General features: G+C 42.9%; 1 protein-coding gene across 1 annotated transcript in view; it reads left to right on the top strand.

Moving 5' to 3' along the window:
- Positions 1 to 18,266, top strand: part of TEKT4 (tektin 4) — a 117,592-nt gene that overhangs the window by 32,739 nt on the left and 66,587 nt on the right. Inside the window, exon 3 of the mRNA XM_078664189.1 lies at positions 13,904 to 14,047. Coding sequence (XP_078520315.1) covers positions 13,904 to 14,047 — 144 coding nt within the window. The remainder of the gene's footprint in view (positions 1 to 13,903; positions 14,048 to 18,266) is intronic.

Below are 18,266 nucleotides of genomic sequence, written 5' to 3'. Positions count from 1 at the left end.
CCTTGATGAACCAGGTAAGGGTACCTTGGGTTCACTGTAAAGGAGTCCATCCTCCCAGTAAATGTGGTAGTGTCCCGTAACGTCCCCTGCTGCCTGGGCTTCAGCCTGTCGCCTCAGTCCCTCAGGGTAGGGCACTCCTTCTGGCCCTTACAGAACTCTTCTCTGGTAGGCCCTCCCTCCACATGCCACTCAGCAGGGATGGGCAGGTCCTCCATAGAAACTACTTCCCCCTCCACGGAATCCTGGTCCACCACCGCAGGTGGCCGATCTGTCACATGGGGTGTGGAAGCCGAAGCAGGCTTCTCCTGTCTTCGGGTCTGTCCCTTTTTGGCAGCGGGTTGGGCCATTGTTCCAGGCTCCAACCCCGGCGAACTCCCTCTCCGGGCAGTCGCAGACCTTGTGCTCGCACAGGCCCAGTCAGGTGTACCTAGCATCTTTGAATGCGTCCGGTATTCCACCTCTCTCCAAGCATTGTGCTCCATGTCATTCCCCAGCAGACAATCAACTGGCACGGCAGGGCTTACGGCAACTCGAAGTAAACCTGCAACCCCTTCCCACTCAAAGGGAACCTCGGCCACGGGGTAGTGGCCCATTCTGCCGTCAGCCATCGCGGCGGGGTGGAGTACATTGGGAATCACCTGCTCTGGAGACACCAGATGACTTCTCACCATAGTCATACTGGCTCCTGTATCTCTCAGAGCCTCCCCTCTCTGGCCATTGATGGTGATCCACTGCCCATACTTGGTAGTATTTGGGGGCACCTGGATCTTAGGAACCATCTCCCGTTCTCCCAGGGACACTAAGGTGACACCCGCCCACTCACCCCCCTTATCTAAGGGCATCTCCTCCCCGAGCGCTACACTAGCTACTCCCGGGGCTTTGCCTCCGGTGGGAGGGGGTGGTCTCTTTGGGCATCTGACATCTCCCTTATAATGTCCAACATCACCACACTCGAAGCAGTGGACAACCCTTGGCTGCTGGCTTTGGCCAGGATGAGGGTTTCTGGGCGGGTTAGCCTTAGGGGTGAAACCTGTTCCCTTTCCCTGGAAACTGTTTTGGGGACCTTTAGAGAACTCCCGCTTTTTATCTCCCCCCTCCTTCTTCTGAGGGGCGCCCTGTCCGGCCTTTTGGGAATCCCCTCCAGTCCCCTTTGAGGACACCCGGGTACTTGCCCAGATGTCCGCCTCCTCTGCAAGCTTCCGGGGGTTGGTCAGCTTGCTGTCCACCAGGTGCTGGCGCAGCTCGGGAAAGCATTTCTCGAGTAGATGCTCCTTAAGAAAAAGGTCATACAAACCCTCATAGTCCTTCACCTCACTGCCCTGTACCCAGCCCTCCAATGCCTTTCTCGCATAATCCAGGAAATCCACCCAGTTCTGGGTGCTTAACTTGTGGCTCCCCCTGAACTTTTGGCAATACTTTTCCGGGGTTAGCCCAAACTTTCTAATCAATCCTAACTTCATGGTGGGGTAGTTGGTCTGCTCCTTCGGTTCTAAGGCTAACAAGGTGTCCCGACCAAGTAGGAGGCATGTACTTATACAACCCACCCCCCCAGTGCTTTTCCTGGGTCCCATGGGCTCTTAAGGAGACCTCATAGGCAGCCAGCCACTTAGCTATGTCATCCCCCTGACTATAGCTGGCAACTATATCCTTAGGCAGGTAGGGTCTGGACTCCCTGGTTGGTTCTCTGGTTTCGCTGCCACCATTTGGAGAGTTGGCGAGTCCTAACTGTAGAGCCTTGAGTTCTAGCTCTTTTAGTCTAAGCTCATGAGTCATCCTCTGTTCCTCCCTCCCCTGATCTAACTTGGCCAACTCCCATTTCAGTTGCCTCTTTTCCTTCCTGTCTGTGAGTTCCGCTTCGGTCAAAGCTTCCCCCGGAGACACTACTGCCCCCCCTAGAGGAGGTCATTGGTCCTGGGAGTAGGTTTCCCACCTCAGGGTGGAATAATCCCTCTACCTCTATGAACGTGTCCCGGTCTGTCCCCTCATCCTCCTCCTTCCCTTCTCTGCGCGCTTCCACCCAAGCCCTCAAATTGGTCTGGAGTTCCCCCTTCTTGGCACCACGCTTAAAGAACACTCCCATTTGTTGACAGAAGTCTTTTAGCTGGGCCACTGAATAAGTGTCCAGTTCTTCCAGTGCAAATTCCATTTTGCTAAAGGCAATTCAAGGTCAAGCACACAAAAAGAATAGAGTTACAAGGGCAACCTGAAGCTACCTCCACCCCACACCAGGAATAAATTTGGAAAAAGCAAAAGTAAAAATTAGGAAGTCCGCCAGGAGAAAACTCCAGGTGTAGGTTAGTGGATTACACTTAGTTACTGCAGAGTAGTCGCAACCACAGTTTTCATCCCACCGCTAGACACCAATATGTTGGACCTAGAGTTGTCAGGTCACCTAGGGTAGCCTGGCCTAGGGTAAGACAGTCACTAATAGAGGCTCATGTGTAAAGGTTGCATACCACCCAGCAGTAACTCACAGCAATTCCACTCAAAAAGGAACACTACACCAACTTTTGTATGAAAATACGTGTGCTTTATAAAAATATTACTTTGTTCTCTTCTCTATTATTTATCCTTAGTTAGCACAGTTCATTACAATACATTCGAACAGTAAAGTTATCAATTTCCACAAAGCTGCAAAGATATCTCACAATTCAACTTTTTCAGCATAAAAGTACATTACATTGGTTCTCAGGGGGCAGTGTCTGCACACCTTACAAGCTCAGCTAGACTTGGATCCTCTAATAGAGGTTATTACCATTTCCCCCCCCACCTATGGCACCAAGAAGAGATGGCTAGAACTTCCCACTCCACTTATTCTGTGCAAGCTCTCCTCTAGAGCTGTCTCAAGGAGGGTTATTTACCAATATTATACAGTCAGCATTTAACAACAGATCTAAGATGACCCTTGTGGAAGTCTTGAAGGGTTCTGCCCCTTTTAGCTCACTCCTTGTGTGGCCAACCGATAGTTTCTGCTCCTCTGCCCTTTTTATGGGAAAATCTACTGCCTTCAACTTCCCCCTCTCAATCACTCCTTACTTCTCGATGCAGAGCCCACCGGGCCTGAGTCTCCAATCGTCGGGGGGGGGGAAACAAGGACCACACCAGGGCACTTGGCACGGCCTGTCGGCCCCTCGACCCTCCTCACCCGCTAAAACAGCTCCTCCGTGTTGAAGCTAGAGCGGGGAAAGAGGGGCACACAAGCGGAGAAGAGCCGATGCTCGCCTCACGCCCGCTTCCTCCACAGGAGCTAACTCCGCCTTCCGTGAGAGAAGCGGCTCGTCCGGGCATGCGCGGGTGACGAGTGGCTCAAGGACAGAGTCTGCTCAGCTTCGCGGGACCTCCTCCTCCGGTTCCGCCCACGCTCCAGGACCCGCGTTCACTCAGCAGGGCCTGCGCAGTGCAGGGGTGAGATTCCACAGCGCGATCCTAATGCCTCAGTCACCAGCCTCAGAGAGATGGGGGCAGCCTTCACTACGTGGCAAGTTCACTCGGCGTCACCGCGCCAGGCACTCGATTCTAGCCCCCGACCGGGACAACCCCACTACCACTGATGAGGCGAAGCGACACCACAGGTAACAACAGGGGGGGGGGGGCTCGGTTGAAATGCCTGATGAGTCCTCCTTTTCTCTCAATTCTCTTGGCTTCTGATAAAGGCACACAGGAATCCCTCTCCTTTAATCTGCACCAGGACCCTTTTCCTCACTGGGCAGTGGATGGAGCTTCATTCCAGTACAACCTCCCTCACCCACTCTTTCCTCTGGGACCGGATGAGAACAGGTGCCCAGGGTCTCCAGGATTTCCTCAGGCAGGGTCAGGTCAGCAACTACAAGGGGAGAAGGGTGGTGAATCAGTAAGGAGCGTCCCTAAACTGGGAGGTCAACCCTCTGATGATCCTACCCCCGCCTTATGCTACAGCCTTGACTTTAGCTAGCCTACTCTGAAAAGACAAAATGGCTGCCCAGCATTCCGCCTTATATAGGCTGACCCCCAGAGGTCCAGAAGGGACCAGAAGGTTCTGGAATGCCCTATTCTATCCTATGGGTCAGATCTCAGGTGTGACAGTTGTGACAGTTGAAAACCACCATTTTGTAAATCTGAATGAATTCCTGTCAGGAAAGGCACCTAGGCCTAAGGTGAAAAACTATGAGGGCCAAAAAGAGCATCTATCCCCCAGGCCAGCACCATAAAAATCTAGTGGACACAAAAAGATGAAAAGGGTATGAGGGGCAAAGAGGGGGCAAAATAAATAAATAATAGGAGGGGCTATGCAAAAGGCCAGACAGGTCTAACAGGCACATACATACTTTCGAAGATTTTATTAAGTATTACTTTTCAGTTCTTGAAAATCCATCTAGCCCCCCTGGAAAGTCTTAGGTGCTCTGCTTTGCTCACTTACTCAGCGACACTGGTTTTGCTAACTCCTATGGCATTTATGTGGTGTCACCAAAGGCCAGCATTCCCATGTGGAAAATTGTTCCTTTTCCACTGTTCCAAGGTGTAGTTTCCCTTGGAAGTTTCTCCAGCTCTGATGCAACCCTTTCCCACCCTAGAAATTGTCGTAAAGTTACTCCCATCAAGAGAACCCCTTCAGAAGATGGAATGGGATTTTGTACAGGGGCTCCATTCCCTTGTGCGGAATTGTACTCTGTGTATAATTCCAAACAGAGGGGACAGACCCCCACACTTCCACATTTAGCCTGTAAACCTGAATCTGGCTCAGCTTTCCAGATGCACGTCTGTGATTCTACGTGAATACCTGAGTTGGGGACCATCAGAGGGAACTCAGGTAGAGATTCTGTTCTCTGGCCATAGTTCTAAATTTCATGATTCTGACCCCATATTTGCTGCTTTCCGTAGTCTCTCTGCATGTCTGCCCCATCTACATGTCTGACCCACACTTCCTGGCATTGGAAGTTTAGCGTCTGCACTGACGAGCCATAGGCGTGTCACCATGACTGTACTACTACTGCACCACTCATAATTAATTCTCCTACTTTTCGTTCCCATTATTTTCACATCCTCCCCAGCCTGTTAGCATGCACATGACCACGCCACACACGTAGCACTGTAGTGCCCGTCTTCGCTCTTCAGAGTGCAACTGTTAACTGCATGCACTGCACCACACCTAGACACACCCAACCGATTACGCCATTCTCCTACAGGGTCCATTAAGGACCAGTAGGGTCCCTCTGTTCATATTCACAAGACACTACATCTCCTCTTTGGTAAATAAAAAGTACAAATATTACATGTAAACATTATAGTTCCTCAATGAGTCGTCAAGGTGCTCGATCCACTCTTCCAGATCTTGGGTACAGGTGATGCAGAGGCAGGTGTATAAGTGTGGCTGTCCGGACTCTCAGATGGAAATGTCCCACTTCTAACATCTGGAGCCAATGAACATTGAAGAAGGTGCTTGAAATGTGAAGTGTCTATTGCGATGGACTTTCCGGGATGTTGAGCTGTCACCATATGTCTTTTGCTTGTCACAACCCTCAGTAGGCCATGATCAAAAGGAGCCTCAGACTTACATTTCCATTTATGTTTGACCAGGACCCGGTCTCCTTCCTTAAAAAACGTGTACCGAGCACAATGGTGTTGTAAGCATTGGTCTTCATTCTGGACTTGTGAAAGGAATACGTTGCCCAGATCTCGTCAGCATCTGGCGCACTATTAGTGGTCCATTGTGGCAATTTTGTTCACATGGCTCTCCCAAACATTAAGGTGGTGGAATGTGAAATTGACCTGTAAACATGAAGAGTTGTACATAAAGCTGACTTGAGGTCACTTCCTTCTAGCACAGCATGCTGTTCTGCTCTCCAGGGTGTCCATGAATCATTCGACAATGCCTTTCGCCTGTGGCCAGAGAGGTGTACTTTTCGGATGTTTAACATTTATATTAGTGAGAAAGTCCTTCAACTCCAGGCTATTGAAAGGTGGGTCATTGTCAGACTTAAGAAGGAAGGGAACACCCAATGTTGCAAAAATGTAATTTAATGTCCCAATGACTTTGTCATGTGTGGTTGATGATAGGTCTTCCACGAGGGGAATCGAGAGTACTCATCAATGACTACCATGAGATGAGGTCCATTTTTTAGAGGTCCAAAGAAATCCACTGCAATCATCTCCCACACTTTCTTTGGAAGATCAGACATAACTTGTGTATTACGTGTTGTTTTGGGAGATAAGCAACTACACAAATGACAGGCCTTTAATTCTCTTTCATCTCTTTCATCAAGGCAAGAAAACCACACTCGGTCTCGGTGAGCTCTCTTAGTGTCGTCAATGCCATGATGACCCTTGAGTTCTAGTTCAATGACTTGTTGTGTCAAACTCTCGGAAATGACAATTCTCATAATATAATTCATAATATAATTGCCTTATTGAGTAACAGAAAGTTCCTCTCTCACATTTTTGACCTTTTGATATTCAAAGTAATCCATAAGTGGTTGATTATGTTTCCCCCAGGATTGCTGTGCAATAATGTCCTTGAGAGCAAGCATATCTCAATCGGTGTTTGTAGCAGAAAGAATTTGTTCAGCAGATATGGCTGCAGGTGTTCTTGACTTCACTATGAAGTTAAGATATGCCTCAGCTGCTTTAGACGTTGTACTGTGACACTGCCGAGGTACACGTGAACAATAGTCAGCTAGATTTTGAGCCCTCCCTGGCCTATGCACAATAGTGTAATCATACTCTTGCAGTTGCAATTACCACCTCTCGATACAAGGAAGCATCTTGGCTTTCGGATTTTCAAAGATTGTGAGCAACTCCTGGTGATCAGTGACGCAGGGGAAGTGCTTTCCACAAAGAAGTGTTCACAAGCCCACACTACAGCTGGGCCTTCTTTCTCAGGTTCTGAATAAGCATGTTCGATCTGCAACAGACTCATGCTCACATAGGCCAAAAATGTGTCTGTTGCATTGTGTCCATTTTCCATTGTGCAGGGCAGGGGTCGCACCCAACCCCACTGGACTTGCATCTACAACAATCTCAGTATCTCATTTTGAATCAAAATAGGCTATTTCAGTTGTGTTTTCAATTGCATGTTTAATTTTCGTAAAGCTCTGATCACATTCATGTGACTACTTCAACAGATTGTTCAGTTTTGTTAAATCTCTCAATGGGACACTGCTTGTGGCAAAGGCACAAATGTACCTGGTATAGTAACGGATGTACGACATTACGACGCGTTCCATTACAACGCGTGCTTCCACAACGCATCCCTTACAACGCAAGTCGTTACCACGACTTGCGTTGGGGGCGCGGATTGAGAATAGTATAATTTACTATTCTAACACCAGTCCCCGTGGACACTAGGGAAGGTGTTGGAATAGTAAATATACTATTCTTAATCCTCTAGCGCCCTCCAGCGCAAGTCGTGGTTACAACTTGCGTTGTACCGGACGCGTTGTGAAAGCCTTGCGGAGTAAAATCCGCGTTGTAAAGGATGTTCCCCATAGTAACTGGCCATGCCAAGGAAAGATCGCAGTATGGCCACATACTGTAGGGGACAAGTGGATGATAAGGCTTGCACTATAACTGTATCTTGTGTCATCCTTTTTTCAGAGAAAATATGCCTGAAGAATTTTAGTTTTATTTTGTGAAATTCACACTTTTCTGCATTCAAAGTGAGAGCTGCGTCAGCAAGTAAATGGCATACTTGTGCAAGGAGTTGTCATGTCCCTTTCGAGTCACCCCAAATAGCAGTATATCATCACTGTAATTAAAATCCAATGTGACAGGCTGTAATATGCTGCACATTACATCCTGAAAAAGCTCTGCAGCTGACGATACCCCAAAACGTAGGGCATGATTTAGATTTTGGCGGACGGGGTATTCCAGCACAACAGAGATGGATATCCTATTTGCCGAAATATAAATACCATAATATCCTATGGGATTTACATTTCGGCGGATGGGATACCATCACTATTGTGACGGAGTAACCCGTCCGTCAAGATCTAAATAAGGCCATTAGTCTTTTAAATCTAAACAAACCAACATGGGTCAAAAATGTAGTAATGTACCTGCAGTTTTTTTCTAGTTAGAGTTGATACTACCTCTTGTTAAGATCAAAGCGGGAAAAAACCTTGGTACCATTGAGTTGTGTAATTATGTATGCAGTATTGGGATCTGGATGTTGTTCTCTCTCAATTTCTTTGTTAGCTTGATGCATATCAACACAAATGCACACATCCCCTCCACTGTTCTTCTTTGGCACTACCACTATTTGCGAAACCCATGGCATGGGACCAGTAGAGTGTTCAATGATATCATGCTTCAACATCGTTTTGAGTTCTTTCTCAACCACTTCCTGTAGATATAAAGCAATTCAACAATGTCTTTGAGCAACAGGAGGAATGTTCTCATTAATATGAAGGTGCTCTTTCATTGCCTTAAGCTTTCCTAGTCCATGAAACAATGACTGGAACTGAATCACTCTTTCAGCATGTGCTTTCAGGTTAAAATTGATAGAGATCAGCACAATGTCAGCATCAGTACTGAAAGTGAGTAAACATGCACTCGATGAAGTACCTTGAAGAACGTGAATTGGTGCTTGTTCTTCAGTCTTCTTTGGTCGGATGCTTGCTGCAAATGATCCTTAACTTTGCAGTGGCTATTCCAGCTTCCATATCAGCAGCTTGTCCATCTGCACTTTCCTCTGCTCTCATAGCCATCAGCATCTTCTCTAGACTGAGCATCTCTCTCAGCATAAATCGTCTGAATGATTCAGACAGGCAACCATCAATGACTCTGAGACGTATGGATTCTTCATTGATGACTTAGTTGACGCTGCAATGCTTGATGAGGGCATCAAGTCTTTTGAAAATGTCATCCATTGTTTCACCAGCGGGCTGTCTTGCCTGTTTGAAAATATACTTTTCATAGTCGGCATTGTATTGAAATGTGTTTCTAATGCCTCCTTAATTTGATGGTAAGATATTCCATAAGCTTGTGGTATTTTCTTTACCACTTTTTTCACTCCGTCACCTGCAAGGTTCTTAAAGTATTTGATGCACTTTTTGTCACCTGACTTTTCTACCACATCGATTAAATCATCTTATGTTTCAATCTGTGCAGTTTGTCTGGCACCAGTATTCTGCTTTTGGCAGTATTGAATGGAAGCAGTAGTTCCAGAAAGGCGGTGGTGCAATATTTGGCATTCATCTCGGCAGACATTGGGACCCTTCGAAATCTTGAAGACTTTTTGAGTTGTGCTGAGCGCAACCAGCGACCTCGATTGTTGCCTCTTCAAGTACCACTGGCTCTGTATGCACAGCCCTGTGCGTTCACTTGGATCATTGTGGATGCTACTTTCCACTTTGCACGCACTGTCCTCCGACCAGGTCTCGTCTCAATGTTGGACAACTCTTTCTTCTTTCTCGCCGGTGAATGCAGTTGTGTTCTCCACACTTGGTTGTGACTGCCTTTAGTGTTTCTTTGTGCCTGGATGCTTCTGCTTTTTCCACTCATCTGCACCTGGCTGTCGCTGCCTTCAGTGCTTCTCTGTACCCGGTTGTCGCTGCCTTTAGCGCTATCGTTCTGTACGTATGATGGCTCTGTGGTATATTGTGGTGCCGTACCTCTTCATTTGCCTTACCAGCAGGTTCCTGGCTGACTGTTAATAGCTTCTCTGTAGGGCCTTAGCCAACTTAGAAAATCTTGCAATGCCTGGAGTGGATCTTTGATTTCGCATACACCAACTGTAGACTGCTTCACTTCAAGTGAGGCGCATGTTTGCTTAAACATGCCAAACTCTCAAGGAGAGCAGTCTTGCTTCTTTGGGGCAAGTATCCCCTACTCGTCGCCAGGTGTCCCTTCCTCCCCAGCCTGGTAGCATGCAAATGACCACGCCACACACAGAGCTCTGTAGTGCATGTCTTTATTCTTCAGAGTGCAACTGTTAACTGCACACACTGCGTCATAAACTTTATTAACCACACCCAGGGCTTGAGTCGGGGTACCACGCGGGTGGACAGCGTCCCCCCACTTATTTTAACAGGAGCTCGATTACAGGAGCAAATGGAGCCACACATTCACTCTTTGGCCTCTCTGGGGCGAGATCAGAGCTCATTCAGAACGCTGGTCACGCGCTGGCTACTCTGAGGCAATCGCATCTAAGGGGTGAGCGAGGGGAGGCAATGAGTCTGATGGTGCAAGCCACCTATCATGACATCAGCGTCCCCCCACTTCTTTTTTTAGGACTTGTGCCCTGGACACACCAACCCGATTGTCATTCTCTTATGGGGTGCATCAAGGACCAGAAGGTTCCTGCTGTTCATATTTGCAAGACACTACGGTTATTATGCGATTGCAAATTTCATTCTCATAGGCGTGACAATTTGTAACATTCCTTATGTTATGCTGCCTCCCAGTGGCAAAATACGATCGGCGCAATCTCACTTCAGACTGTGCTTATTCTGAACTGTATTTTGCTAGTTCTTTGCAGTATGTCGTTCTGCGCTCTGTCCTTATTAACTGGTTGCATTTGTTTCTCCTTCAGTCTGTTTTCGTTTCCATTATATTCTCAGAAGTAGCACAGGCCTTAAATGGTACAGCGGAGTGTGTGTTTAATTTGTATTTAGGGCAGGCCAGAACAATGTCATAGTGACTTCAGAAAATGGGCCAGGCGCACATAAGATTGTAAGTGTACAAAAGCTCATGTAAGTTAGAACAATTTATATAAAAAGACACAGCTATCGCTTCAAAAGATGTGGTTAAAACAGCACGCCTTCGACTGAAAATTAAGCATGTTGAACTAAGCGATGGGTAAACACTCTTTTTAACTATGAAACCTCAGTTAGTTAATTAGGTCATTATTACTGTCATGTATTACATATGGTATGAGACAGGCTGCCGCAAAATGTGTAAAGAGTTTTCAAGATAAAATAGGTGCTTTGAAAATATATATTTTAGTAATACCCAGTTAGACTGTACACAGTGCGAACATTTTTATAGCTGTCTGTTAAAAGCCAGAACTCTAGTAGCAACTTACATGAATGTATGACTTTCCAATGCATGCAGTCCCTTTAATTGTTTATTTTCTGAGAGACCCCCAACCATCTGTTTTTAAATGACCCTTTCCCGCCTTTTACCACTAGTCACCCCTAAATCCTAAAGTTACACTTACCTCCCTTTCCCGCTACTCACCCCAATCCCTAAAATTATCCTTACCTCCCTTTACCACTGCCCACCCCTAAACCCTAAAATGACTCTTACCTCCCGTTACCCACACCTAAACCCTAACATTACCCTTACCTCCATTTACCACTACTCCACTTCAAAACCTAAAATTACCCTTATTTTTTTTTACCACTCTCCACACTTAAATCTTTATTTTTAAACAGCGTATTAATTGGGTTATTAAAATAAATACTTTCCTGGTTGTTAAAGGTATGCGTGAAAAAAGGTACAATTACTAACCTGATTGCTACTTAGTAAAGACTACGTTGTAAAGGCTGTTTCTTCCCATATATTACCTCTTATAAAGGAGTGAATCTTTGTATCCATGATGCTTCAAGTGACTCCATCAGTTATTTACAGCCTCTGCTAGTTCCCCAGGAGCCTTTGCATTGCTGATTAACCAACTGAACACATTTACATATCTGTGGGGTAGCAGGCACCCTGACAAGAAGGATTATTGTTTCTTCCTCAGCTCACTGTCCCTCCCTTAATGTCACAGCACAGACGAGTCCCCCTCCTGTCACTTTCATCCAGAGATACCTCTGGTTCAGCATTAACCATCCAGCAAAGGTTGCTTCTTTACAAAAAAGTATGGGAACCTTTTTCATAAAATTAACAAAAGCTTGAGACACCATTCCATATAGATCCCACTCACTTCGACCTCTCTGTAAACAACAGAAAAACGTTTTTTGCTATTCCCAGCTAGGAAATTGCTTTAATCCTGTAGAGATTCCTCTCTGTAGAGAAACATTGACTTAAAAAAGCGACTAATAGTAATAGTGCTGAAGGTGTGACTTGTTAGATTTCTTTATAGAAAGTTTAAGTGTAACTTGTTAGATTTCCTTATGGAAAGTTAATTAAAACCATTACATTTTATAAAAAGCAATTGTACCTAGGAAATAACACCCAAGGCTCTTGTTAAGTTGAGCCAATTTACTTCTCTTATTTACAGGCGTAGCTTGTGTCTGACTCCAGGGATGCAAAAAACACAGTTGATGCACAGAATGTAGAACAATGTCATACATTCACCCCAGTACAAGGATCTGGGCCTAAATCCATCGTTTTTTGTACTCCAGGGATGGTCCAACATGTTTACAATTCAATAGAAAAAGATATTCATTTTTTTATATTCCTACATTTGCATATTTCTTGATTAAGATTGGGAAAAGTACACATTTTTAATTAACTTTTGAAATGTTTTCTACTCTAACATTAAAATATGTTTCTTGTGTCCTTTTTTTTTTAACTCAACACAACCCCCCTCCCCTTTGAGTACTGTGGTAATTTGTTGCCCTTCAACACTTTCTGCAGCAGTTCGTCTGAATCGTTCACAATTAACTTCAGTGTGCAGTTAAGTGTGAACAATGTAATAAAATAATGTAAATTCCAAAAATGTTTCACATGGGTGGGTGCCTCCTTTGGGATTTCCCTAACACCGGTCCCGACTCACGCCTAGAGATTTTTAAAAGTGACTCTTAAGACAAAGCTTCAAAGTACATCAGTTTCTCAGGCCCATCCCTAGCCCAGTATATGTTACTAAACTGGAGATTCTCCAGCTTTTGGAAACTGGACTAGTGTTTTCTAATTTGGACTAATTTGGATTTTCGTGGAAAGAGGTAGTGCCCTTTTGTCAAACAATGACAATAAACAACTAAGGAAATTAATATTGTATTGATATGTTCAATAAATAAATGTAATTGTTCTTTCATTCAAAAAATGTAAATATGTTTTTCTTTTTTGGACTTTCCACCAATTTGTAACATTTATTGTTAGAGTACCTCATGAAGTTTTGGCACTAGGATTGTGTTCCTATGGTTTTGACACCCTGTGGGTTGAGTCCAGCAGGGCCAATATTACCCAAGACCCCTTGGTTTTTGTATTTTGTAAAAATGATTTATGAAGACCGAGGCAAAATGGGGGCTGATCCTCATATAGATTTTTCGAATTATTAAGTAGGTTTTTTCAAATATTTTCATGACCAAATTTTAATGAACGAATAGTAATGAACAGTTCATGGAACATAATGTCTATCACTTTTGGAAAAACAGGACAACACTCATTTAATTTGAATTATTCTAACAATATGTAAGTTAGGTGTTTTTTTTTGTTACATCTCCAGAATTCCAGTTTTTTGAATAACGTAGGTACTAAGTTTGATTTAAAAAAATTGTCAGCTGAAGATGCTTGATTAAACACGTTCTAAATCAATAAGTGAACAATAAAAGAGTAAATACTTCTAAAACAAATATTGAAAAGGCATTGTTCTCGAATGCTGTATTTTGCACAGAATATCAACCTGAAGAAATTTTTAAAAAAGTTGCATAATGAATTATGAAGAATGTGAATTTGCATTATTGAGTCCATTTTTCCTTTTGTAGTCTAGTAAGGAATTTAAAGAGAATGGAACCAGATGACCTTGATTTAAATTCCAGCCTCCCAACTTTATTAGTTTGTGTGAGCCTTATGCTCTTTAGGGCACACCTGATGCTTCAGTGGTCATACTCATAAATACAAATAATTTAATGTGATATTTTAGGTTTTCCTTATTTTTACTCGAATTAAATCACTGTCAATGCTATTTAGTTCTTTGTATTTTTACCTCTCTATTCTGACCATCTCGAAGCTACCAATGGTGGCATTAGATGCTTCTTAACTTCATAAAACATGTCTCAAAACAAATTATTACCATTGTATCTACAATTATTTTGTTTTTCAGGTTGAACCGGGATGCCAAGGAAACTCTTGAGATGGACTGGTCGGATAAGGTTGAAGCCTATGACATCGATGACAAGTGTGGCAGATACAACAACCAAAGCACTAACATCCAGTTTCATCCAAACTCTTCAAAGTTTGAGGACTAGTAAGATATATATGTTGTCTTTTGCATGTTCACAGTGAGTGACAGAGTGTGCTTGAATAATTTTAGGGTTTACAACCTTTCCTTCCTAAACTCTAGAATGACCGGATGCAAGCTTTCTAACGTGTATCTAATGGTGTCTCAGAAATGGGTTGAATGGGATTCATCAAGTCTTCTTTACAGTTGTCCCTTACAGGCTGTGCCTGAGGTTATAACTTTTGTAGCAGACAGTGCATATTGTGGTCTTTATTTCTCTAGGGGTATTTGTTATTCCCAAGAGGCCACATTCTTTCGAAATTCCTCCCTTAAAACTGTGTCAATGTCTAGAACTTAAAAAGTATTCATATTGATTCTTAATCAATTTAGAATGTACACATTGAAGCGTGTTTTTTTAAAATCACTGTTATTTTTTTTAAATTAAAATGTTTCTAGTTTTCTAAATTGAAGAGTTACTTTTCCAAAATTAAAAGCATTTTATTCCCCATCATTATACAACAAAAGATCCCAGAGCGCTTTTGGAGAGATGCTTTGATGTTTACCACCATCTCCGTCCTTAGAGACACCCATGGGTATTTGCGCGCTCTACAAATTGCTTAAATAAATAAATAAAATAAATACATTTACAAGGATGTTAGAGTTGACTCACTGCAAGTAGTTCACTTATGCCAGCCTTTCCATGAATATTCAGCGTATTCTCAATAAACTCCTATTATGAATACGTTTTCATTTTTTATTTTGTTTCCCTGTATGGCATGAAGTTTCCAAATCCTCCTAATGCTTGGCGGGCAGTGGGGGTGTGCCTTCCCAGAGTGGGTCAAACCCTATTTGTAGCCCTGTGCCAAGAGGGTTGTTCCATTAATTTATTATGCTTGGCTCCACTGGGAATCACTTCTGCTTGGAGATTGCAATAGGACTGCCAGTTCTGAGCAGAAATCCTTTTTGAATAGAAATTGGGGAGGTTGATTTCCCATCCTTTTTCCAATATCTGAATCTTGGCATATTATGGTCTAATGTTTGATATACATTTTTCGAATCTCACCACTTTCCTAGCTGTATGTAAGGATTACTCTTATACTTTATTATAATTTTTTCCTAAAAATTGTTCTCTCATTGTTATCAATCCCTCTGTACGTTGGAGAACTACGAGAATACTATGGGATTGATTTGGTCAGGAAAAGTGAATGAGGCAGAGACAGTACATGAAAACGTCACCAACTTGAAACCAAGTATATTATCAGACTAAGGACAAAGGGGCATATGTAGGTAATTCACATTTTGTGATTCTCAAATAGCGATTTTTAAGGAATCGCTATTTGAGAACTGCAACATGGAATGTAGGTAATAATTTGCAATTTTTTTGCGAATCTCAAAAATTCCTTAATTGCGATTAGCAAATTGCAAATCGCAATTAAGGAATGACTGTCCCATTCATTCCTATGGGCCAAAAGGCCCATAGGAATGAATGGGGATACATTCTCAAATTGCGATTTTCTATGAGAAAATCGCAATTTGAGAATCACAATTCCAAGGGTGCCAGGGTGTCCAAAGGACACCTGTTGCACCCCTGGAATGTGCCTGTAAGTACATGTGGCGCACATACATGCCCTAAGGGCATGTCTGTGCGCCACATGGCACTTTGAATTTTAAAAAAAAATGCATTTTGACTGGAAATCACAAAATACCATCTACTTGGAGTAGGTGGTATTTTGCGATTCCTTAAGCCAAAATCGCATTTTAAAAGTCACCCCTACATAGCATTTAAGGAATCGCAAATTGAGATTCCTTAAATGCTTGAGCAAAATAAGGAATCGCAAAATAAGGAATCGCAAAATAAGGAATCGCAAAATAAGGAATCGCAATTTTTGCGATTCCTTATTTTGCTATGTGGCACCTACATACCAAAAGGCCATTTGCGATTCGCAAACGCCGGAATTCTGCGAATTCCGGAGTTTGCGAATCGCAAACGCCTTCCTACATATGCCCAAAGATTCCATATAGACTTACCAATGTTGAGGAGCTTTACGAGCATTTATAAATGAACACAGATCAAATTGTGTTCTTCATTCTAATTAGGGTGACACTTGAAACTCTATGAATAGTCTACATTATTTAATTTAACACTTATATTTTGGAAAAATAGTAAAATGGGCAGCCACTGAGACCAATCTCTTAGGCACTATGATCTTTTGAAAAACGTTATAAAATACAACACTGAAGCCGTTTATGATTTGAGAGATGGGTAACATCATGATGTTAGAACTCATAATGAGTGGACTTATTAGTAGAACAAAATGTAATCCCTTATTAAATGGGCATATGACTTTGGAGAACATAGAACTAAACCACTGAGGTTGAATGACTGGTCATAAAGTTTTGTTGAATTTTGTTAATACATATGTTAAAAACTACAAATCACAGAACGCACCATAACATGCTGGATGGACATGGGTATGCAATTGACAGAGAGAAAGGAGTTACAGATCGTAACAAAGACTGGGACGGTCAAGACGCATTTTTTTTTGTTGGTAGTTCCATTAAAGATTTCCAATTTGTCTAAGTTCTTGGAGTGCAACATTTATTTTGTATACTGAATGTGCGTATGTATATGTATACACACACACACACATATATGAATACATTTATATATATATATATATGTATATGTATATATATATATATATATATATTTATATATATATATATATATATATATGTATGGTATACACCCGTTACGACGCAACTTTTACTCCGCACTACCATTACAACGCGGGCATTACAACGCATGGCATTACAACGCATTGCGCTGGGGGGCGCTCTAGGATAAGAGGTAAGTTTAATTTACTATCCAACACCTTCCCTAGGGTCCACGGGGACTGGAGTTAGAATAGTAAATTATACTTACCACTATCCAGCACCCCAAAGCGCTATGCGTTGTAACGGTATTCGTTGTAAATACCGCGTTGTAATGGTACGCGGAGTAAAAGTATGCGTTGTAACGTCATACATCCATATGTATATATATATATATAGAGAGAGAGAGACAGAGTTAGAGAGAGAGAGTTAGAGAGAGAGAGTTAGAGAGAGAGAGTTAGAGAGAGAGTTAGATATAGATATATAGGCTTTAAGGCAATTTTGGCCTAATCCGTATTCGGCCTCTTAGGAATTAGGCAATGTCAGAATGCAATAGAAATATGTTTGAGTGGGACTAACGTTTAGTTAACATCGAGATTTTAGAAATTACTGTAAGAGGCTCATAAAGTCATGCACATTAATGCTCTGCCCGAATTAAAATCATTTCAAATTCAGTTATTTGTATGTTTAAATAGAGTATTATACCCACACTCTATTTTTAATCTGCGTTATAATTACTGGTGTGTGATTAGAGTGGTTTAATTGAGCCAATTTTTGACCCTTACTTTATGTAAACATAGCACTAAATCCTCCTGGTTTTCCATGTGGCACATTGCACTTTACACATCTACCTCCAATAGGCCCCGGTAAGCGACCAGGGCCACAGAATGGGTTATATTACGCCATATGTAGAATGAGAAAGCCCAGGTAAGCACTATGTACCTTATACACTAACAAAAGAGCAGCTATTCCATTACCTCGCATACTGTTTCATGACTACAATGTTGGAATGAACAGCGTTTAAAGGGAAAGGTTTTAATTATGCCTCTCTGTAAGAATGAAGTTTCTGACATGTTGAATATTTTATACTGTTTTTAATATGTTAAATAATTACGGGTTTAAATAACTAAAACAATAACATTCATTACATATATATATATATATATATATATATATATATATATATATATCAATCACAACAAGGTGCCTGTCATGGAAAGAACCCACAGACCAGGTGAGTATTCGCCGTATTCTTTATTCGAAGCAACAGCAAGAGAAAATGCACAGCGGCAGCAAAATGTCCAGCCAGCCGACGCGTTTCGTGCTAGCGCACTTCTTCAAAGGCTTTGGCTACTGTGGCAGTGAATAGGTATTTTCTAACACCACATAAATAGCGATAAAGTTCCGCCCTCGTGGGCGTGGCCGCCCTGCGGCCTGATGGTAGCTGTAGTGCTGGTGTTACTTCCGTGAGCTGCCTAATTCCTGCAACAGTTCAAATTTTACCCCAGTGGGTTTGCGCCGCCCAGCACCTCTATCGCTGTTGTCTTTCACCTTCGAACAAAAGGCACTGATCTCCATATCCGGGGGGCCA

The sequence above is a fragment of the Lissotriton helveticus genome, chromosome 10, assembly GCF_964261635.1.
Source record: "Lissotriton helveticus chromosome 10, aLisHel1.1, whole genome shotgun sequence".
NCBI lineage: Eukaryota > Metazoa > Chordata > Amphibia > Caudata > Salamandridae > Lissotriton > Lissotriton helveticus.
The sequence above is the reverse complement of the archived record's forward strand: the minus strand, read 5'-3'. Positions and strand labels throughout refer to the sequence as shown.